Below are 25134 nucleotides of genomic sequence, written 5' to 3' on the forward strand. Positions count from 1 at the left end.
TGATTTTTTCAGGACAAACATGATTATGTTATGCAAGTGTCATGAAATACTAGAGGATGGACTACAGTAGACGTCATGCAGTGGAACACTTAGGTTGGGTTTTGGGTTGTAATGACACATTATCACCACTAAATGGCAGCAAACATCTTTTTCTTTTGCAAGAGAAACAGCTGCTCTTACTTGAAAACAGACACTTAAAAAATAATGATGTGATGAAATAATTTTCAAATATAGTATACAGTCAGTCAGTTAAGAAGTTAACAAGATGAACTCATGTTACCTATAAAAATGTCATGGCACAAATAAACATTTAAGCAAAGTAACCTTTTTGTGACCATGTTTCCAATACCTTATGTTGCATCCTCATTCACAGCATCAACCTCGATGAATAGCTATAAGGTTACAGCCATTAACATCTAACAGGGCAGTGCACACACACAGGAAAGGCTCAATTAAATCAGAACCTGTGTACTATTTCCAGATACAACTATAGATACTATCTCTGTGAAGCTTATAATGTCATATTTTTTGTTGAGATTTTAGTTATTTTTGAGCATGTATTTTATTGTGCTAAGGTATGACATATTACGTTATACTGTCAGCCCCCCACTGACTAGCTCTACTCAAGCTTTCCATGTCGTCTGTTTTGCTAAAGGGCACATCATCTGTAGAAATTACAATTGGAGAAAGCAGCTCATTCATTTCCGCTAAACTCATTTTCCCAGCTGGCTGAGTTTGACTATCTGAACCACCAACCTACCAGTTATTAGCTACTGTAACTTATATATCTAGCCTTCAGGCCTTTGTCACCCATCACATAATATGGTGGGTGGCAAGTGGCGTGTCCAGGTGATATCATAGCATTTTGTGCTTTGGCCTAGATTTTTTGGTGAAATGGGTTCGGTCTCTGATTTATTAAGAATGGCTGGCATGCTCAAGTGAAAGCCCTCCCCCTGTTTCCCCTGTACTTGAACAGTCTGACCTCAGCCCACTCTTCTATTATTCACAGCTACAGATCTGACTCAGGCAGACAGGTGTGTGCGTGCCACTGTGTGTTTGTCAGTGCGTAGGTATGTCTGTGTGAGTGTGAGACTGACTGAGAGTGCATGAGAAAGGCACAGTGCATGTGTGTGTGAGACAGACAGACTGTGACAGAGGAGGGTGTGAGCCCCTCAGGATTCCATATAAACAAGCTTTCAGGTCTGTGGATTGAGAAAAAAATCTGCTACCGTATGTAAGACACCCAAAATATTTTGGATTGGACCGTCTCTTTCGAGCAAAAGCATATTTCATGTACTCAGCGTTTTCTAGAGCTGCTGGGAAATTCATAATTTAATATTACTAAATCGTGTGGAAAAAGAATATATTTGTTTCAAAAAAGCAAAAGGCTGTGGACCATACTGCTTTTTCTAGATTAAACTATTACCGAAATCTCACCATAACCTTAAAAATCATAGTACATGGCTTTGATTTTTTTTTTTTTTTAAATGCAGTTACAATAGTGTTACAGAATACAGCTGGTGATTTTCTATATTTTTCTGATTGTCAATTAATCTCATGCACAGAGCCAAACCAACAATGAACTCATCCTACTTACAAGTACTGCATGACTATCCAAAGCCTGATATATTGTATTCCTCTGTGCTGTAGAGGTCCGTTGTTGTCCAAAAATGATTAAAAACACATCAGTGAGTCACACCATTACACTGGGTGACATTTTGCTTTGCCACAGAGAATTTTGAGCACAATAGTTTGTTTGGAAACACCTATGACTAATAACAGCGATCACATTTTCAGTCTCTAGAGAGTAGTTTTCAAAGAACATCAGTACAAAGTCAAGAGGTTGTGATATGTAGCACAACCATGAACATCTGTACAAACATTTGTGGCACTACATTCAATAGAGTTAAGAAATTACAGTCTGTTTTCAGTTGTTTATAGAATACAAACTTAAGGGCACAAGCCAGTAGTATTTTGTGTGGAGTCTTTATTCAGTATTTTTATATTTACAGAGATTTCCACTCAATTGTTTGTCTGATGCCATAGGGCAGTTTTATCCATCTGAGTGAACATTCACTGCTAAACCAGATACCGTACTGTAGTCTGCACCCACCCTGACCTGCGTGTGTGTGTCAGGTATTCCAATTTATAGTCTTGGCACTACTTGACAGAGATACAGGCTTTAAATTCACACTAAAAGCTCATGATGAGCAACATTCAGAGAGTGTACAGGTGCCTTTGTTAAGTATTGACTTGGGATGTGCATACTTTATTTTCTGTGACATACAGCTCCAGTAGCAATGAACGCGAAAAGACTGAAAAGGTGATCATGGCAGCACTCTGGGGAATTTCTCTGCATAGAGAAAGACTCAATTTTCTGCTTCACATCTGTTATCACTGCAGTGGATTGAAGCTCATTTGAATGGAAAGGATGAAACACACATTCTTCACAATGTCAGTGTCACATACATTCTTAATGATGCAACTCCACTTTGTACATCATGGGGAAATTTTAGGGTAGGGTCCTGGCTCTGTGGTTGCAAGCTTGGGGAGAAAAGCTGATAATGCATCCACTTACTAATTGATCAGCTGGGGACCAGAACAGTAAGATAACTGTATCCTCACCTGTGTGGTTTATCCTTTAAATCCCATGTACAAACTCTGTGTGTGTGTGTGTGTGTGTGTGTGTGTGTGTGTAAGCCTTGTCACTTTCAGACTACATGACTCAGACTGCCAGGAGCACTATAGCACTGTGGAAAGGTCATTGTAGGCGCTCTAAAACATGCTCTGTAACTCACCACAGCTTCCATGTCTAAAGGTGTGATCCCGCCTTTGAGAGATAACACAGCCCGATTTAAACATGACCTTTAGCTTCTGTCATGAGAATAGACCGTCTAAGTGAAAAGTGTTGGTTAATGTTTCTTTTTTTTGATCATTTAGACAAGACAAATGAAAATAAAGTAACAGATAGAGAAGCCAAAGAGGCAAAGGAAGTAGTCACTGGAGACGGATTAGCTCTTGTGCTACTGACTGACTGTTAATGGTTTGGATTTTAACATAAGGCTACAGTGCATATACTCCTGTGTAAATAAATGTATCTATAGTAGATACGATAAAGGTCATATTGAAATTTAGCATTCATTGAAAGAGTAGGATGGATTTTAAAGCTTGATTTCTTAATTTAAAGGTGCACTAAGCAATAGTTTTATATCAACAATGGAGAAAATGAGCACATGTAATGTGAAACACTTGTAGTGTCGAACCCACAGAGAACTACCACCCTCACATGACTCTGGAGTTCCCCTTGGAGTGCTTTAATGTCTTTCAGCTTATTCAACAATAAAGTTAACTTTAACGTAAGCAAACTTTGCTCTTTTTGTTCACTGTTACCGTTCTTATTAACTCAGCTTCTTCCAGCTGCATCTGCATTCAGTGAAGAGGCTCAACGTAACGGTCACATGGCAAAGAGGCGGAACCTGATTGGTCCTGCTGTCTACATTCCGAGCACTGACTGGTGCTTTGCAGATGGAACCTTATGCTACCAAGTTTGCGATTGATTTTTGAGGAAGAACTTTTTTCTATCTCTTGACTTTTCTCAATTTCAGAGCCAATAATACTTTTGCCAAATATGTCAGACAGAACCTTATAATTCTAAGAGGGTGATTTTTTTTTAGAAGAATTGTTCTTTGACAGTGACCTTCCTCCTACCATACATGTATAGTACATTTTGATTTAACATGGTGAAATATGCTGCAGGATAAGCCTCAGTATAAATCACATGTCCAGCCTTATGTTTGATGATGATGCTGTTTATATGTTTGTTATTTATGGCACAGGCTTGAGGCTACTATGCTGTATGTTAATGTGATGTGTGTTTTTAAGGGAGGGGAGGTTCTTTCAGTTGGACCGACAACACGCATATACAGGACTGCGCTGTAAATAAACAGGTGCACAGTGCACGCACAGAAAGAAAAAAAAAAAACTCAAAAAGACACAAGCCCCCACTCTGACAAGTACACACACAGTAACTACCAAATCCTATCCCCGCAGGCTCAGCCATAAGGACATTTATTTAATGTGAGCTGATGGCAGTCTGCATACATGTAAGACACTGTGTCCAGACTGAAGCCAGAGGGAGACAGAAAGAGAGGAAGGGGGGAGAGAGGGGCGGTGGGAGGTTTGCACACTGAGGCTGAATGGTAGAGGGAGAGTGATAGATAGTGAGAGCTATAGAAGCACTGTAGGCTCTCTCGTAATGGTCTGAGGACATCGCTGCATCTGATGCTCACAGGCAGTGCTGCATAAGTACAAAACAGAGATGTGGAAGAAAGAGGGATTAGAGAGATGGAGGGGCGAGGAGGAGGAGAGGACAGAAAGGGAATGAAACAAGGAATGCAGAGAAGACAGGGTTGGTATAGAGCAAACAGATCAGAAAACAGATCATCAACGCATCACAACAATCAGGTCTCCATACAGGCTAATGCGGATGCACACAAGCTCCTACGCACACCTGCACACACACAATAATACTCCATCTTGTGTCATGGCGTGTGTAAGATCTGCCCTGAAGATGTTCCCCCCCTCCCGCGGACAGAACCACACTAAAGCTCAGGCTGTCTCGTTAGAGGTAATTATGTGATGCAATATGTTTGAACAACTGGCCACATGCACCAAAATTTACTCTACTAGACGGCTGCCATGCTGATTAAAGATGAATTCAGTGGTGCACGCTAACATCAAATTGTGAATGTATCATCTGCATCACTGCTGTAGAGAAATGCTCATTACTCAAAATAGCAACATATACTGTATGGATAATGTCTTTGGTATGAAATGCGCCATATACCAGCTGATGTTTGCATTACTAAAGTGAGGTTTGAGCATTTCAAAATCCAGTGTGCAGAATTCAAAGTGTTTGAGGCAAAATTTTTGGAGGCAAAATTTGCATGTACAGAATGCACAGAGGATGAATATAATTACAGACCAATGGCAATATTAAGTAGCAATTTCTTTGCAACAGGCTGAGATTTCTGGCTCTCAAAATCCAAACTGTAGTATATTTATATGCATGCTCGGCCAGAGAGAAGCACTAATGCACATGAGTCATGGATACCACATTAGAAAGTTAAACATTGCGTGTGCTGATTGGTAAGAAGCTTTTATTAGAATAAATGAGTTTGGGTACCTCAATCATTGTTTAATACATCCATCATCCACCCACAAAGACTAAATGTGTACTCCAGGTCTATATGAAGAAGAAGACCTGCCTTACCATCAATTTTCTCCCCTTTCAAATTGTCCTTACTGTTCATCCATATATTAAAAAGTCCCTTTCATATCCTAAAATGTCTTTTTGTGCAACTACGCAATTTCGATATCAATTCTGAATTGTGTGATCTGAAGATGCCAAAAATGATGTCCAGTGGTGAAAATGTGGAGATTGTGGAGACTGAAGAAGAGGAATAATTTTGGGGAAGAGGCAAGAAGATGAAGAGAAGAGAGGGATGAGGAAAAACAAAAATCTGCTTTGTCATTGGCTGACCACTTGCAAAACAGGACAAGGTTGCTAGAAAAGAAGAAGTGGGACGGAAAGAGGAAGAGATGATGGAGGAGAATATTTGAAGGGTGACAAGATTGAGAGCAGTTCGGAAAAGGAAGAGAAGGAAAGGACTACCACTGCAGCCCTGAATTGGATCTGTGCACTACTTGTTCCAAATATTATAAAAATGTCTAAATTGTTTTGTATAAATGTTTTTCCCTTTATTTTAGGCTGAGGGGAGATAATCCTCCTTACTCCAATAAACTCTGATTGACGTCAAAAGCCTACTAATCAAGTCCACTATTGAGCACGCACTGTATTAATAAACCTTAATCAATTCCACTGATCAAAGAATTATATCAGCAAAAACTAAAAAACTTTTCCAAAGTCGCGGGGGGCGGGGCCCTGTCGCCGCCTGATGGGAGATGTGCGTATCTCTCTCTTAGTTATCATCCATAAAGAGGATGATGGGGACAAAATGACTTTAGGGGACAAACCTTGACGAAGTTGACGGCATTGCGCAGCAGCAGCCAGCGGACAGGTGGCTGTCATCACCGCGCACGGTTACGACAGGAACACGCAGAGGACAAGCTCTGGATGTTAAAAATACAGCTGAGCGCAGAGGGAGAGCAAAGAGAGCTGAATCCAGAGTGACTTGTGCGGTGACAGTCGACTCAAACACAAGGGGACAGACATCGGCTGTGTGTGTAGGAGCGCGCGCGTGCGTCTCTCCTCCAACATCCACAGAGAGAGGGAGAGAGAGAGAGAGAGAGAGAGAGAGAGAGAGAGAGAGAGAGAGAGAGAGAGAGAGAGAGAGAGAGCACCAGCAGTCTGACAGAGCTGCACTCCCTGGAAGTTTGACATCTCCAGCGGGTTACAGAGGGAGTTCTGTTATCGCCGCTGCGATGGATCCTCGGAAGTGTACTGGATCCGTATTGATTGGAGTTTACCTGTGGGCGACTTTCTGCTGTCAAGGTGGGTCACTGTGCACGTCTGTCAATCTTAAGAGCAGAACAAAAGATGCAGCTAGACATTTTTCTTTTCTTTTCTTTTCTTTTCTTTTCTTGTCTTTTTTCTTTTCTTTTCTTCTCTTTTTTTCTTGTTATTTGAGCATCATTTGCATGCACATTTCTCAGAAAGATGAGAGCTGCAGTTCAGACATACTTCGGAGTAGTTCCGCTGTTCATTGTACATCTGGAAGTGGCTGTCAGGAGCATCTGTGTATATCCACTGAGCCAATAATAAGACCACATATACTGTAGTTTATAGTTGTGCTAAGATATTTGTAAAGGCTACTGTGTTGTGTCTGAAGTCCATAACATGACCACAGCCTCAAACATATTGCAGTATTACGTGCGTGTGGCCGAGACAGCGTGGCTCTGTGTGTGTGTGTGTGTGTGTGTGTGTGTTCGTGCTCGTGCGTGAATGAGCCTTCTTTAACAGACCGACAACATCTGGCCCAGAATAAGGAGGGCGTCCCGAAGCCCACTGGGGTTGTTCATCCCTGCAGTGTAATCTGCAGCCAAAGGATTGTTAAATGCGTGACTAGCGGAACAGAGAAGACCCTCAGAGGAGGTTAAATCTCTGTAATGTGTTTGAATCCCTGGTTTACATTTTATATCTCTAGATGGATGTGTTTTTATATATACATACATGTTGTTGCTTATGCAACCATGATTTAATGATGGAACATACTTTGTTGACTGACTGATGTGGGGGGGGAATAAGGTGAGGGAATAAGATGTGTAACCAGAGTACAGTTCTTGGAAGTTTTTTTTTTTTTTTTTTCTCAAATGGATCAGGGTTGTTATCATTTATTTCCTTATCAAATGTACATAGGTGAGGTTAAATTAAAGTGTCCTCACAGATTCTCACAATAGGTTGTACAGTGTTGTAGGATAACACATACCAAATCAAAGAGGCCTTCACCTGTGAGCAACTACAAAGCAGGCAAAGAGGTGCTCCACATGATAATTAGTCAACTAATGATTATTTTTATTATCAATTAATCTGGTGATTATTTTCTCAATTAATCAGTTAGTAATTTGGTACATAAAACATCAGAAAATTGTAAAATTTGTCCAACACTGTTTTCCAAAGTCCAAAGTGATGTCCTCAGATGTCTCCTGTTGTCCTGTCCAACAGTCCACAACCCAAAGATATTCAATTTACTATCAAAGAGGACTAAATAATCAATTATCAAAATAGTTGGCCATTAATTTTCTGTCGATCGACTTATCAATTAATGGATTAAGTGACTAATTGCAGCTTCATGGTATAATACGAGTGTAGTTGTACCCATGTGTTATGATAGTGATGGCCCATTGCTGAACAAAGTGCAGTTACATAGACACCAGAATGAAGTTGGATGTTCTTCATGAGATACCTAATCACCAGATGTAAACCTTTGAGTTTTTGAGCCTTTATGGAAATGTCTGGAGTGCAGAATGAATCCCTCAATGAGGTGAAGGATTTCCTTCACGAGGAGTGCTACAGTACCCCACAAAGCTTGGAATATTTATGTACTGTTTGTTACCCGATGTTCACACAATTAGCTGTTTGAATTATTGTGTCCACCCTCTGTTCCAGACACACTCCCTCCAATTAGTTTCTCTGGGTTAAGTGTGTCAAATGTAGCCTGGATCCAGTCTTGCCGTTGCTCACTGAACACGATTACCTAAATTTGCAGTTGGCTTGTCACAGATGTTTTCAACAGCGGTTGCTCGTGAGAGGTCATCCTCTACACTATAAAAGTGGAAGAAAGATGCTTTTAAAATGTTGACTCTTGTTACTGCTACAATGTCTATAAAATCTGTAAAAAGCTATTTTTCAGTGTCCAAGGTTCAAACATGTAGACACATGCAGGAGTTATGTCCAGCTGAGCCATCATCAGAAATAATTGCCACTGCAGATGATTAGGAATGACCCTCAATGAAAACATCAGCTTAAAAGACAAAATTATTGAATATAAATGTATATAAATCTGGAATGATTCATGGGGCTGCATCAAGGTGACTCAGACAAATGTCATTTTTAATTGTTATTACATACTATTCAACAGCTTTAGTCACCCTGATGGCAATTTGGCTGAGTGATTTAAGACTCTTTTGATGTGCTTTTTGACCTTTAATGTCCGTAATCATGCTTCCATACAGTTGCCGGTGTTATATAATCACATTTTCTGGGATGTAGTAAGAGGGTGAAGATTTGAGTGTTGAGTTTTTGCATAATAGAGTCAACATTTGTTTAAAGCTGCACTAATCAATATTTTTGTATTAACAATGGAAAAAATGACAATGTATAATATGAAAGTTGTTGCTTATAGTGACGAACCAACAAATTATAATCAGCCAGCTCAGCAGTTCCCTTCATTTCTACTGAATGTTTTAGTGAGACTAGGGATGTCAGTTCGGTTAATATTGCTTTTGATAGATCGACACCCATTAACCGGTAACTAACCAGTTAATTTTTAAGAAAAGTTGTCATGGATTCATTCATTTGTGAGAGCTGTCCAATGGTCGGTGGTCAGAGCTAGCTTGTCTGCTCTGGCTACCTGACTTTTAGCTCATCCTTCTTCTCTTCAAAGTGTTTTTCAGTGTGTTTAGTCACAGTAACTCTCGATGGCATAACGTCCTCAGGCTCGAGGTACCAATCTATCTCTTTCAATACTTCGCCCTCTACCACACTGATTAGCAGCTCATTGGTCTCAATCATTTGGCACACCAACTGGGTGATGGCCTTAGACCAGCATGTATCACACTTTCTTCCCCCGGCTGTCTTTGGCTGCGACTGCGAGCCATCCTGGGACATGGCAGCCAGGTTTCTTTTTCTTAATGTGGTACAGCATAATGCTTGTACTACTTCTAAAGTGAAGAGTAGTATCACACAGTTTACGTACATTTGACTTTGTTGCCTTTCTGGAGGAAATGGTCACACACCAAGCTTTTTTAGTGTTCATTTTTTAGCTCAGACTGCTAGCTAGCAGCAAAGACATTAGTGGAGTGTGTATCCAAGCAAACCTGTAGACCGACATGCGTAACTGCTCAAAAATATTCTCCGTGGTTAACCAATTAACAGTTAACCATTGACACCCCTCCCAAGAAAAACAGCGAGACACTCCTCTCAAGAAAAACAACAGAATCAGTTGTTTCAAGTGCCCCAAAATGACTTACTGTATGTACATTCAAGTGACTCTTCCCCTAGTGGCCGTAGTAATTATGATGGGAACAAAGGAGGAAATCATATGACATTATAAGAGAGCGACAAATACCATGTTTTTTTGTCATTTTTAAACCATGATTGTTCTCTAATCTTAACCATGTGTTTTTTACTGTAACCATGATGAACAGTTTTGAAAGGTGCAGCCAAATGATGTCATCCTGCCGATAGGATATGTTTTCAGATCAGAAAACATATATGTAGCTCTGGAGAGCATGGACCAACAATATGTTTCATCATTTAATTTGGAGCTTTTGGTTTCAGCATATTTTAGCTCATGGTTTTGGTTTTACAGTTCATGACAGTACTGTTTTGCCACAGTGTCACCGCTCCCATCAACCTTTCCGGCATCAGGCAGCTATATTCCACTGATAATTCCACTGTAGGATAAACGTCTAGCACCAAAGCCAGACCAAGTTAACAACTAGCTGGTGAACATAGCTGCTGTAGAGTGAGATATGTTTTTCAGAAGTTGGTGGAGACCTAAAAGATGAGTGAATATTTGACTTAAAATTTTCAAGTCCACACAAACACAACTCTAAATGAATGTTAATGTTGCTCCACATCTGTTGAATATGCACATAGCCAACGGTCTGCTCACATCATCACCATAAAAACTATAAATGATAGGGTGCCAGTGTTGTGTGGGTATAGCTTGTCAAATAATCCTGATTGACAGCATAAATGGATCTTACTTATGTGAAGCAAAAAAGTAACCTGCAACACTTGCATGATGCACAAGACTACTTGTTTTCTGCATGGTAGTGCATGGTAAGAGGAAAGGCTCTTTGCAACATATTTAAACATTAAGCTACAGTGACATTTAATGATCTACCTAAGGTACATTATACATGCATTGACCCAATCAGATTCAGCTCTACTCTTCTTCTTCGCTTCTGACTCTAGAAATGTATTGATCTTATACACATATTTGTGAACCAGCCACTTAAATGTGATTCGATTTTAAACTTGGCCAAGTCTCCTAGATGTTTGGAGTGCTTGTGGGTGATCAATATTTAATCTGTCTCTGTGGTGGGATAGTTCTTGTGAGTGTTGTCATGCTTGCTGTTCCTGAGTTGAATGGTATGTAGATTCTGATAAATTCCTTCATCAGCTTGTAGCTAAGACCATAACAGGTGCTTATATCTATTCTATATCTTAAAGGGAAAAGCATTGAGACAAACACTGTAGTAATACATGTAATGTGATAATAGAAAGAATACATTTTTTTGCTCAAGCAACATTGATGTGAAAAATGAAAGGAACATCCATCAAGAAAAAGTTAATCATGTGTAAGCCAACACATAGATATGCAGCAGCTATGACAACAATATGTAAAGCCTTTACAAGAGTACTGCAAACTCCACAGTACATCCAGTACAAAATGAAGACTGTCCCAGGGGTGTTGTCTTCTACGACGACCATTCTTTATAGAGGGAGCACTAATAGGTATATGAGGTGCTTCATTCAACTATTGGCTTTTTTAAAACAAGCTGTAATTTTGTCTGTCACTCGCTGTAAATGCTGACAGCGAGCTGTTCACTCATTTTCATTGTGTACTTTTAGATGGTTGCAGTGACAAAGGTCCATTGTGTATTTAATGTATTTCGTTTACTATGTATTTTATGTTGTGCTATTCATTTTGACTACTGTCTGTAAACTAAACTGCCTCTCGGGGACATTAAAGATTGACTCGGCTCTACTCCAGTCAGTCTGTGCTCTACTGTCCTCAAACGTTCCTCTTACTGTGAGGTTAATATTGCTGCGAGCAACAAGCTGTTAGAGGTTTCCTTTTGGCCCTTCAAAGCTCCAATATGGTGTAAACAAAGATGGGAAAAGCCTAAATTAGAACAAGAGCAAACAAGGGGTGCACAGTTTATATAGTTTTCTACACCTCATCTGTACTTTACTCAAACAATTTCTTAAACATGTCCTACTGAGAAGCTAGGGATATGCCCTGTAACATTTTATGAGTTTAGATTTTGCATGGTGTGTGTATGCAGTAGTCATCCAAAAACTAGTTCATATGTACTCTAATTTAATGTTGGTTGCATGTCAAATGGAGTGTAACAAGATGACAATTCTGTCTGGTATCTGGCAACTGTGATGCTAGAATATACAGTACATATAAAATCCTGCATCACCTTAAAATCACATTGTCATTTTGTCCACAAATTCAAGGTGTGTCAGTGAAGCAAATGATGATAAAACTAAAATTAATATTATTTTCAAAGATTGTAGAAAGAAGGCATAAATTTGTCTGTCATTCTCTTTTTTAAGTGACAATATCTATGAGGTTAAAAAAGCAGAATCAATAGCTGTTTTTACACTGTCCATGCTGTTGCATAATAGAGGTTTATATAGCATATGAATGAGACAAATGGTGGTACAGACAGCTGGAGAGATACGTAAATGATTCTTTACAGAGAATAATGGAGGAAAAGCTCAGCCTCAAAGCCTCTGCTCTCATGAAGGAGTGCTAGAAAAGTGCTGTTACAAGATTGTTGTAAGGGATAAGAACAGATACTGTAGAAACGACAGCTCATCTCTTGTTCAGCATCCTCACTTTACTGCCCTGGTGTACTTGGCTGACAGTGTGACCTGTCACACTAAAGGAGGTCACAAAGGTTTTAAGGAAGACAAGATTAGTGTCTTATTATATTGTATAGCCCTGAGGGCATCACTGCAGTGTGGAAAATGTAAACAGGAAAAAAAGGCACTCTGCCTGCAGTCCTTTTCTCCACTTCTCACACCTTCTCTCCCTCGAGTCTCTACATTGTCCAGTTGCAAGTCTGTGTGCATTTCTGACTTTAGCAGCAGTTGATGGATGGACCAATAAACAAACTACACAGTTGTATTCATTCAGCAATACAACTCAATTCTTTGCCAGGCAAAGCTGCTCACCAAGTAATTTCTTTTATCTTAAATGACGATGATGCTTTCTGATGATGCTGCTTTGACTAATGGTGTGCACAAGCCACTGCTTGCGCATCCGTCCACTTTCAAAAAGCACGTAATATCATATGACTTCACTTAACAAAATATTATCCTCACTATTGTTCGTACAGATAATCACATTCTCTTAATATTCATCTTTCCCTCGGGGCCTGCCTACCTCCCATACAATATTCCTGCCCCAGTTTTCCATGACCAAATCATACTTTTACTTGCAATCCCAGATCGACACTCTCAACTTCAATCTCGTCATATTAAGAAAAACTGTTGTTTTTCAATTTTCAGCAACACTACACTCGCTGATTGCTATATGATCCACAACCTGAATAGATACACCGAATACGGACAGAGCAATAACGTAGCCTGAAGGCATCTATCAGTTTCAAACAGCTACCATATATCTCTCTCATTGCATTAGTAACCTCTCATATTTCCATTTCAGAGCCCACCAGGGGCCTCCTTCGATCCAAAATCGTTAAAGCTCAGTTGTATTGTTCAGACATAAAACAAGGTTTATTTTATTGCTGGGATGCTAGACACACAGGCAATTCAGTTTATGAGTCGTTCACCCTTGAAAGTAAAGTAGAACCAGTGATCTCCGTAGAATGGGCGGATTCAAAGGTGTGGACCCAGGCAATCATCACAGATTAATTAAACTAATTTGGATGTAAGAGCCTGAACAGATCACTCCTGACTATGTTAAGTCTCCCCTGATTTTTGGAGAATCAACTGATTCCTGGATTTGACTATTTATGGCATCAATGATAATACAGCAGGTCTATTGAATTCTATTCTATCTATTTAGCTATTACATGGTGCTTATATAGAGTAGGTGAGGTTGGGGCGAATTGGCATGCATCTTATGCTCTTGTTGATTTCTATAAATTAATGTACTTTGAGATTAACATCAAGATTAATAGAAAACTTCAACTTTTTCCATAAATGGATGCCAACTCTTTTGATGCATACGTTTTAGCCAGCTGTGACAGATGCATGTTAAGGTGTTGGGCTGGTTCACAGATAATTCAGAATAAAGTACTTTGTTTTAAAATAGTAACAGTTTTTTTCTTAGAGACACACCTAATCATGGCTTGATTTTGCAAAACAAAAATAAACTCATTGTTCTTGTTCCAACAGAAGTGTTTTTAAAAAAAAGGAGTTTAGTGTGACATGTGAAAAACACAAAGATATCATCATCTAAAAGTAACCGTGTAGGGAAGGTCATGTTACAGCACCCTCCTAGTGTGGCTGTAAAAAGTATCTATTCTCAACTGTACAATGTATCTTTCATGGTGAATATTCACTGTAAGTTCTTCCAATGATCGTGATTTTCACATTTTTAGCCAAAGCAGATCAATATCAATTCAGTTAGACGTTGATTTTTGTATTCAAGGCCAATACAAATACCAGTATTTCAGAGTGAAGCTGCCATTATCCAGTATTTTTCTTCATAATAAAAGTAAAAGAAAAGCCGTGTTTCACAGCCCTCTCTGTTTGAAAGTATCAAGTCTGTTTCCCCGACAACATCACTGCTGTGTGTGGTCAGAAATGTTCTCTGTTGCACCTGTAACCACAGCCAACAGTGATATCACAGTGCACTAACACACCCTAAAGTACACTTCTGCATCGCTACAGCAAGGCAAGAAGTTAATCAAGAGGAAGTCTATTAAAACAATTGTTTCTTTCTTTTTTTTAACCTCCCTTTTTCCCAACAAAAATTTATATTTATACAAAAAATTTGAGTGCTATCATCAAATCAGATATGTTAACAAAAGTATATTTTGCCAATGTCTAAAGGTAATGACTGGCCAATATCTTAATTTTCATAAAAGCTCTATCAGACACTGTCCTATAAATTCAAAGCAATGCATTCAAGTAACTATGGCAAAGCTCTGTAAATACAAACATGGAGCACATATTGAAAACAGGCAAACAAAGAGTAGTGAGTAAGAGTGATTATGTAACTATTGCACTACTGACATAAAGCATCACATATGGGACACTGTAGGGATAAACATGCAGCTCTCAGACCAAAGCCCAGTTTAATAACACAGACACACAAACACACTGCCTGAGGATTCAATGGAATAAGTCATCACAACTAACCAACAACAGGCTGTACAGTACATACTGTATCCACTGCAGTCTACCTGTTTGTAGTTCAATCTGTCCATGTGAGCTTTTATAAGATGTTGAACTCTCTTCCAGGAGTAGGGAGTACAAATTGTTCAGAACTTACTGTACTTGGCTGTCCCCTCTCATAGGCAGAAACTTTTGGTTTGAAAAATTATGGTATACACAAGAGGAATGACGCAGGAGTACTGATGCATGTTTTTGGAAACTGGAAACAATAATGCAATATATGCCATTCTGCCACCCATTCAGAGAAGTGTTCATCTTTGCAGTAGATGTGTTACAGGGGGATTTATTGTTAAGCTCAACTCTGTTCAGTCTGTTTTGGCTCGGTACACTTCACTCCATTGACTCTCGAAGCTTTTGCTGGCTGCCACTCTCGCCCATTATGCAGATTCCCCGTCACGCCAAAATTTAAGGGTGCCCCATCTGACACTCACCAACACCCTCACACACAAACACACAACAAGCTGCCTGTTTATTTTCGCCTCATTAGCTAATTAGTCATCAATTCAGTCATTGTGGGTGCTCTCACGTCTTGACTGTCACTCGGTAATTGCTGGAATATGTTGAGACAACATCTAATTTGGACAAGGGTCACTGGGGAGATGCAGGCTGAGACCTTTTCAGTTCTGGATGAGATGAGACATTGTAGGATGATGGGGGGGGGGTCTCGGAGTTTTGCAAATGTTGTGCTGGTGGCAACATTCAAGTGAGAGAAGAAGCTGCTCCTCCTATAAATTCTGGGATGTTGGAGTAACTTAAAGTTCACATGTATATAATTTTATGTGATTACACGCTACCACATGGGAGCGCCAAAGCAGGACATTTTCAAATTCCACACATAGCTTTAAAGCTGCACAAATCAAACAATTGGATCAAATGACCATGTGTAATGTTAGAAGAATTTCTCGTAGTGACAAAACCACAGGTATCTTCAGCTCTATGGAGCGTTTTAGAATCTTTGTTTTGGTTTTATAGCACACAACTTTACTGTTTTGGTTCACTAACACTGCCCTAATCAGCCTCATGTGCAGCAGTAGGCAGCTGTTTTCACATTTATCTGCACAGAATTAGCCTTATCTGCACAACACCACACGACAGTTAGCAGCTACCTTGTGAACATAGTGAGCATTTAGGACATTTAGCTCCTGAAGAGCTAGATGTTTCCCTCAAGAGTTGGTGGAAACAGAGCTAAAAGGAGCAGGGATATTGGACCTACATTTGCCAGGCAGCCAGCAATACAACTCTACAATGAATGTTAATATTGTTCATTGCCTGCTGGATATTCTGACTTGGCAACTGTTTGGTAACACGTTTGCCAGAGCATCTTTCTGTGGTGATAAAAAGTGTTGTGTTTACTGCTTGTGCTGCCAGCCGTAGTGGACAAAAAAGAAACAATACTGATACTGCTTTAAGATGGAAAGTATTGCAGATATAGCAAATATGTTAATTTTCATATTCAACAACAGATTATTTTTTTCCTAAAGAAATGTACAAATGTACTCAGGCAGTTTCACTGTACATTTTCAAAGCTTCAAAAGTGGTTGTACTGAAGACTTCATATGTTGCTTTTTGGGGGCTGCGATATGATAAAACACAGTACCAAGATGTTTAAGGATTGTGATGTTGTGGACTAGATTCTACAATATTGTAATATAAATCATTACAGTTATTGTTACCTCAGGCCAGGTTTCTATTATAAGCACTGGTGAAAGAGAAGTGACTGGCTGTGCTGTAATATTCTTGTTAAAAATGAATGCCTCGCTCAGTGTAAACATCTTGATGAGGTCTAATAAATACAGGAGAGACTAAAAGAGAGGGCAATCAACATAATTAAAGCTCACTGAGTTAATAATGTGCTCATTATATTCAGCCTATCGTGACTTAATCAGGATTTCTTGAGGAATTTGGCCCTGCATGAACAACGCTGGAAATAATTGCAATAATAGTGTTGATTAGATTATAGACATTAATATGTGTGGGGGAATATTTTGTGTATGTTTTATTAAACTACTGGGTTGATTGACTCTTAAGATGTAAACAGCAAAGTTAAATCTGTTAGCTCCTTCCCCTCACCATACTTAACTATTCAATTTGTCTTTTTTGCCATTTCGCCCTCCCACTTTCTTCATTCCTATTGCTCACATTTTTCTCTTTCTCACTTTCGACCCATCTACCATTTCCCCTCTCTTTTTATCCCTATAATCCCATTACTGTCTGTCACTCTTACTTATTTCTCCTCTGCTCTCTTTATACCAAAAACAACCTCTTTCTTTTCCTTCTTCTTAATCCACCACTCCTGACCTCTCATTTTCCTCCTTCACACCCTTCATCATTTCCCTCTCTACATCTTTTCCTGCCTCCAGGTTGTCATGGCGGTGTGCACCAGAGGAAGCTATACCATGACCTGATGGTCAACTACAATCGGTTGGAAAGACCCGTCCAAAACGACTCAGCACCCATTGTGGTGGAGCTCGGCCTCACGCTGCTACAGATCATTGATGTGGTGAGTGTGTGCACCTGCGTGTGTTTTTGTGTGTGTGCTTTAGCAAATAAGAGCAAGATACATCGTACACAGATAGAAAAGGAGAAGATGTGTGTGGAGTTTGGAAATCAACAAATAGAACGGGCTAGAGAAAGTTAAGTTGAACACTTTGGGAAAGTTTTTACATATTGAGTGTTTTTCAGGATTGTTTTGTTTTGTTTATGCTTAAGGTATTCTGTGTGACTTATCTACAGTGATTGTGATGCATGCTAATCCACATGCCTTGTGGCTGTTGCACTTCATCTTCTTCTGAACTTAAAACTGTTATTCCACCAGTGGCAGCACCCAGCCAAGTGAGAATATTTGTCTTTTGAAAAAACAAGTTCTTTGTTTCTCCCCTCGATCCTTTTCTGTTTTGTGGCGCTACACACCCTCAGTCCCTCTTTTCATTGGACAAGAAAATTCAATCTCAGTGTTGAGATATGCCCTCTCAGTTTTTGCCCCTTTTTTTCTTCTCAGTTTATCCAAACTCTCCCTAACTCTTTGACCTTTTTTCCATTTTGATTCATTTTTTCATACGTCTCCTTTAAAGGAATAGTTTGACATTTTGGGAAATATACATACTTGCTTTCTTGCCAAGAGTTTGATGAGAAAATTGACACCAACAACATATTTGTCCAGTAAATATGAAGCTACAGACAGGAGACAGTTAGCTTAGCTTAGCATAAAGACTTCAGGTTTTGTTTCATCTTAACCCCACAGTGACAACAAGACTCCCGGAAGTCATTGCTCTCAGACAAGAAATAGTCCTGCCCATAACCCTTGTAAAGTCCCACTGAAGCGTCAGTTTTACACAGAGCCAGGCTAACTGTTTTCCCCTGCTTCCAGTTTTTATGCTAAGCTAAGCTATACAGACATCTTCTCATCTCTCTGCAAGAAAGCGAAGTATATTTCCCAAAATGTCAGACAATATGTCAAAAAATAGAATACCACACAATGTTTGTTCTTCATGGTCAACACTGAAGTGGTTTCTTAAGACAAAAGCTACATTAAAAACATTAGTCCTTTTCCAAGTGTCCTAGATTTTAGACCCACAAAAACACAAACACACACACACACACACACACAAATACCCCAACACACTCAGAAACTCCATCTAGCTCGATGTGTTTCTTTTTCTGTTGTTCTTCACTCTTTTTCATGTCAAACCTGCAGCTCTTGCACTGACACTTCTGTGGTTTGTGGGTAGATTTTCTGTCACATCTCATTTTATGTTTTGTTTCTCCAGTTTTTGCCCTGCATTTCGTTGTATGTTTTCTCCTGTTCCCCATCTCATGCACCTATCCTCTCACAAACCCACACATAAACTCTTGACTGTTAGCCCTGGCCCCATAGCCGACGCACTCATCCAAAAAACCCAAGCTGACACCAAGTCACATCCCTGAGCCAGCCCTGTCACAAGACGTGTACGTCTCCTCATGATAACTACATGGTGGTAAGAGCCGTATGGTGGGCAGTAATATAGGATTCCAGCTCTATTATTAATATGGTCGAGGCTCCTACAGCACATATGAAACAACATGTTAATGTATTCTCAGATCTTGCCAACAACAGACTGGCGATACAGAGTCAAAAGGTGAGGCTGACTCAAGAGAGAACATATGGCTCTTTGAAAATTATGTGACTAGAATACTTAGTGTTTTTTTTCTGAAAGGTGGTTTAAATGAATGTTATTTGTTGTGGAAAAGCAACAGAAAATGTGTCATTCATAAACTGATATTGTTTATATTGTCATCCTTATGAAGTGTCCGTTGAAGTTAATTGGAAAGCAACCTCATGCATTAGATGGAGAGCTTTGTTGCACTGCCCCCTCTCCCTCCTGCCAAAAGAAAATCATACATTTGTTGAATATATGTTGTTAAATGTGTTTGATTATATGTATTTGTTTGCTATTCATGTATTGTTAACTACATTGTTCGCTGACCCAATACATAATGGATAAGCTGGCAAGACCATATAAATTAATGCTTACTGGGCAGTTGTAAATAATGTAAAGCTGTTTGTGTGTGTGTGTGTGTGTGTGTGTGTGTGTGTGTGTGTGTGTGTGTAATGTGGCCTTTGATTTCTCCATCTGCTGCTAGGTAGCTCGCTATGCAGGGAACTGGGGCAGGTTGATGTCCACAGAGTGGGTTCATCACCATGAATAATGACAGATACACTGGCAGACACACTCAGGACTGGTCACCATCCAGTATGGAAGGGGTCATCCTGAACCTTATGTAGTGTACAAAGAAACTAAGGTTCAGTGGTGGAATGTAACTATTTACTTTGGTTTACTTTTAGTTTTACTTACAGCGACTGTAATCAATATTTTTATTGAGAATTATCACCCAACTCTGCAGCCCCCTTTATGCTTTATGGAGCTTTATAGCAACTTTCAGCTCATTTTTTATCTGTCTGGCTGCAACTTTACAGTTTTGGTTCATTTTCATTGCTCTCATAGTGTCATTTTCAGCTGCAGAAGGCAGCTGTTTTCAGAGAAAAACCTCTAAAACCCACTGTACACTAACGTTACCTGCTCAGCACCAAACAGATTTAGCAAACAGTTAGTGACTAGCTGGTTAACATAGTGAAATATTTAGCAGCTAAAGAGCCAGATATTCCCCTCAGGAGTAGATAGAGAGCAAAAGCAGTGCTAAAGGAGAGTAAATATTGAACTTCCATGTATCAGGTGGACAGAAACACGACTACAAATCTGTATAACTGCTGGATGTGTAAATCAGCAATTGTTTGCTAAAAAGTTTGTAATAACAACTTGAAAGATGATGATATTACATTGTTGTGTTCATAACTTGTTTCTGCTGCCCTGAAGTGGCTAAAAAATCAGTCAAGCCGTTTCAGGCTGCTCTGAAAAGAGTCTTTTCAATTTAAGTCCTAGTTGCGGCACTGCTCTCAATTAGCAGTCAGGAATCCAGTTTCATCAGCATCGCTCTCTGCTTCCAAGCAACGCCTCAGTTGGAATAAAGAATTCAGGCGTTGGCTGGCTTCTTGTAATTGTAGTTGAATGCCGAATAAAGTTTAATCTGACTACACTCAAATCTTTAGCAGTGTAAACTTAAAAAATAGAATACACTACATGGAAACACAAGACTCAATGTTATAAATAAATCAAAACAAACTGAACTTTTTTCAATAAAAGATTAAAATACGCATTCAATGAGACTATATTATACATTTTTTTTAACTTCATTCATCAAAATACAACTACTTATCTAATTTATCTATTAAAATACAATTGTCTATGAGGTTAATAGATCAAAGGTTAAACACTTTGGTGATTTTAGAATAGCATTGCATGGTTGCCATATAAAAATTCATCAACTCTTAACGTAAGGAAACTGAAAATTTTATCACTAGAGGGAAGTAATGTCACATGTAGTAAAAATTGTAATAAAATCTAAAATTAATATTTCTTCAACAGATAATCACACAACTATCAAAGTTGGAACGTGAGTCCAGGAACATGAGTTAGAGTTTATGACGCTTGGTCTGTTAAGATAAGAGAAGGAGGTTTTCTGTCTGTATGTTGTTATCAATCCTGGTTCTGAGCCAAATGACCCCAAAGGTGATTTATGTTTTTAGTTCAGGCCATAATTTAGTTATTGGTCAGAAATGGTCTCTCAGGAGGTCTGTTCAGTCTCCATTTTCTCTCAGTGTTTACTTTGGTCAGTACCATCTTGACAGACACCCACTTGGCAAAGAGCTCAGTTCGGGGTTCAGGGTGAGGCATTAAACCATGTCTCTGTGATATTCACTCACTCCCTCAATTTGAGATTCAAGAAAGGCTGTTTTATCCATGAATTATAGAAAAGCCGTAAGTTGTCCTACACCACATATAAATTATACAAACGCTAAAATATCAAAGCCAATTATAATATTATATAAAGTCAAAGATCTTCTAAATCAAACTTCGTTATACTCCTCATACTGTTCCTTCATATTCCCATATACAGCTTGTGTGGAAATGAGGGAAATACATATAAAACAAACACTAATCCAATCTTCATACTTCAAAAAAGAGCCATAAGAATTGTAAACAAAACCACTTATAGAGAACCGACAAACCTACTCCTTATCAAATTAAAAGCAATAAAATTTAAAAATCTGGTCAAAATGGTTCAAATCATGTACAAAACAAAACATCAATTACCAAATAGTATCCAAAAGTTGTTTCAAATGAGAGAAAGTCAACACGATATGAGAAGAATTTGTATGTTCAAGAAACAATTAGTGAGGATTAATGCAAAATATCATTGTATCACAGTCAAAGGAGTTAATTGACAGAACAACTGTAGTGAGTAAATGAAAACATGTAGAACACTTAATCGGTTAAACGAATGTTTAAATAACATATTGAATGGATATTGAATGGATGGCATAGTAAGATAGGATGTGTAGGTTGTTTTTGATTTTGTTGTTTTGTTGTTTAATACTGACTGTTTCATTCTTGTTTTTGTTTTGAATGTTTTACTTTTGTTTTTGATTTGATCATTGATTTGTATGCTGAATACTGGGGCGTTAAGTTAGAATATTTATGTGTAACATTAAGATTATTGATAAAATATTTAAAAAAAGGTAGGACTTGATAAGAACTCACTTCTTCCTACTCCTTTTCAGACATGAAATATTTATTTATGTTGTTTATGGAGAATTTGATGTACATGTTTGCTGTTAATTTTATTGGTTATTCTTGTTTTGTTTTCTTATTTATATATATATATTTTAACATGTTCTAAATAAAAAATCTAAAAAAAAATAAATAAAATTGATCTGAATACGGTCCTCCTCCACTGCCAAGGTTACATGCAGTGCATTAAGAAAGAAATGAAAAAAAAAACAGTCAAAACCAACAAAGCAAACCAAACAAACATACAAAAGCCATTCATCAGTAGATGTTGGCATGGTGATCGTTAGAGTGACTTAACAACTCTTGTCTTGCCAAGTCTTCCTGATTGAGATGTACAAGGTCAGAAACATTCCTCTCAACAAATGCAACAATATAGCTGGCAATTTTCTGCTTGTGTTCACATTTGATTCTGTCATCCCTAAGACAGCAGCTATATGTAGAGAGACGCTTTTCATTGTGCTCTTGCCAAAGCAGGCAGCATTGCTTCCTCTGCACAGACTCTGCTGTGTTGCAGCAGAAATTCAAACACATCTGTTGAACTGTTAAAACATGAGGGCATCGTGTTCATCCTTCACATCACCATGCCCTGTTAAAGATCTATTTTTCAAGAAAATTATGAAAATTGAAGGTGAAGCCAAGTACGGGAAGAACAACAGAGGATTCTGAGATATGATTCATGATTTCATGATTTCATTTCTCTACCGTTTGTTGATTCAATATCTTTTAAAAAAACACTGATCCTCTGATGTGTATTGAAAGAACTGAAGTTATCCTATTGTTCCCTGAGGAAGATGAAACTGAATGAATTCCACAAAGACAAAGCCATTTCTGGAGCAATACACAGGAAGATTTACAGTAAATCATCAGTTCATATATATGGAAACATGTTTTTGTCCTGGGCCATATGATATCAGATGACTTGCAATAAAATACAGTTAAGGAGCTTTCCCTGAGTGCAAGTGTATGTCAATCCCTTGCCAGCCTGTCTAAAACCAATCAGAGCAGATTTATGAGGAGATTAGAGTGTTTATAGTGGGTGTGACAAGGCTGATACTGCCCGTTGCAGCTGAGCGAAATCCCTCAAAACACCACAAAAGAGAGGTCAGGCACAAAACAGAGCGGAAACACAGCAACCTCCAACAGAAGCCAAATCTCCACAATTGCGCGCTCGATCGCACATGCTCACACCAAAGGGACAGAAAAACGTCACTTTGTGAAGTACACAATGGGAGGCTGTTTTATTTCAGCAGTGGAGAAAGGAGGCTGTTTAAAAGAGGGACAGATCGGAAAGGACAGGTAGAGATTAGATTGGAGCGTGAAGGGAGCTAGGGAGGAGGTGAGGAGGCGGGGAGGAGAGAGAGGAACAGCAATTGTGTGAGAATCGATTTTCACTGCATAGGAAGTAAGAGCAGGGAGTTTGGTTAGGTTGTCATTGATTACACAGAGTTTAAACGCCTTCTGAAGCTGATATACATCTTTATAAAAATGATAAAGTGAGTGAATGGGATAATGTGTATTATAAGGAGTGTCAGATTCATATATTTCTTCTCAAGGGTATTTTCAAACACACGGAAAATAGGTGTTTGTGATTAATAAGTACAGTCTATGCTACAAACACTCTATTTACATAGTTGTTGTTCAACTTGTGGTAATTCCAAACCTGAGTGTATAGTTAGTCTATGTTCATGTTTTCTGTTGCATCACTGTTTACATCAAAAGGTCATTGTGACAGAGACAGTGAAGAGAGAAACCAGAGCAAGAGAGAGTGAGACAGAGGTCATGAAACCAATATTTTCCATTGTTTGCTGATGAGTTGAGCTGATTTGAGTGTTAGAGCGACCTCTAAAGACCCCCTCAACTCAAAAAGCGCTTTTGTTATTATTACTTCACTTGGATGTTTGACTTTCACTGTGCAGAATGATGTATGTGCAGAGTTTGACACTCAAACTTTGTTTTCACATTCATCTGCAGGAGGGGAAAAGTTCCTCTGTGGTCTCCAAAAATCTGAGTTAAAGGCATGTACCTACAAGCAAGAGGCCTTTTTAGGTTTCACTACATCTGTGATCTCATTCTCAAATATGAATGACCACTATATTTCTAAGGCAGTAATTCAAAGATACAAGTTTATTTAAATAACTATCAAAAAGTAAAAACTTTAATACTGATGCTGCCAGTAAAATAAAATAAAATCAGTACAGTTAGAAAAAAATGAAACACTTCAAATTTTACTAACAGCTGATTTGAACAGTGGAACCAGATAAGATGGCTTTTGTCATTAAGACAATAATATGCATGAAACACATTTGCAAACATAAATTGCATACATTTGTCAATCCCTTTCATATCAATTATTCAAAACACCTCAGTATAAAGCAATACAATACTACAGCATCACAAATTACAGCATGTGCATTAAGTTGAATCAACACCTCTTTAACATAGTTTCAACAAAAACTGAACAGAGGGTGGGATTTACTGAACGGCTGTTGTAGTATAGAGCTACTGTAAACTGTATAATAAAACTGACAGCTGAGGGGATGAGTGCTGACGATGGCTTTCAGTCTGCACTCATGTTGCCTTTATTCCTAATTAAGAACAAGGATTGATTAACAAATCAATCCTCCAGGTGTGGTTTGAAAACTGGCTGGATAAAAATAACAAGATCATCAGGCTGAATGGTTACTGTGTTCAGGTGTGAAAAAAACAAACAACAGATGTGGCTCAAGCAGGCTTATGCACTTTAATCTACTGTTGTATAATCTAATTATCTGAAAATTCCTAATACCTAAATTAGGAGCACTTTTTCTCTTTAAAAGGACCACACTGGTATTTGACCCCTCACTAAAGAACAATGAAACCGATTGATTCAAATACCTTGTGCACAGTTAAGGTCCAGTCTAAGCAGACTCCTCTGTGTCTGTCTCTCAATGTCACATTTTTCAAGGTTCCCCTCTGAAATAATGTCCTGAGAGAGAAACGAGCAGGATGAAACAAGCAGGAGCGGTATGAAACAGAGTGATAAGAAAGAAACCCATACAGTAGATTAGGTCTGGTATGATGAGAAATAGAAAGAAATAAAGTGAGCAAATTGATTTCATGATTAGATTTTACCAC

General features: G+C 38.7%; 1 protein-coding gene across 1 annotated transcript in view; it reads left to right on the forward strand.

Annotated features, from left to right (window-relative positions):
- The first annotated feature begins 2 nt into the window (after positions 1–2).
- LOC137179469 (neuronal acetylcholine receptor subunit alpha-7-like) overlaps positions 3–25134 on the forward strand; it is a 51359-nt gene continuing 26227 nt past the window's right edge. The window contains exons 1-2 of the mRNA XM_067584144.1: positions 3–6514; positions 17215–17354. Of these exons, the coding sequence (XP_067440245.1) occupies positions 6445–6514; positions 17215–17354 (210 nt within the window). The 5' untranslated portion in view covers positions 3–6444. The remainder of the gene's footprint in view (positions 6515–17214; positions 17355–25134) is intronic.

This window comes from Thunnus thynnus, chromosome 3 (genome assembly GCF_963924715.1).
Source record: "Thunnus thynnus chromosome 3, fThuThy2.1, whole genome shotgun sequence".
Classification (NCBI taxonomy): Eukaryota; Metazoa; Chordata; class Actinopteri; order Scombriformes; family Scombridae; genus Thunnus; species Thunnus thynnus.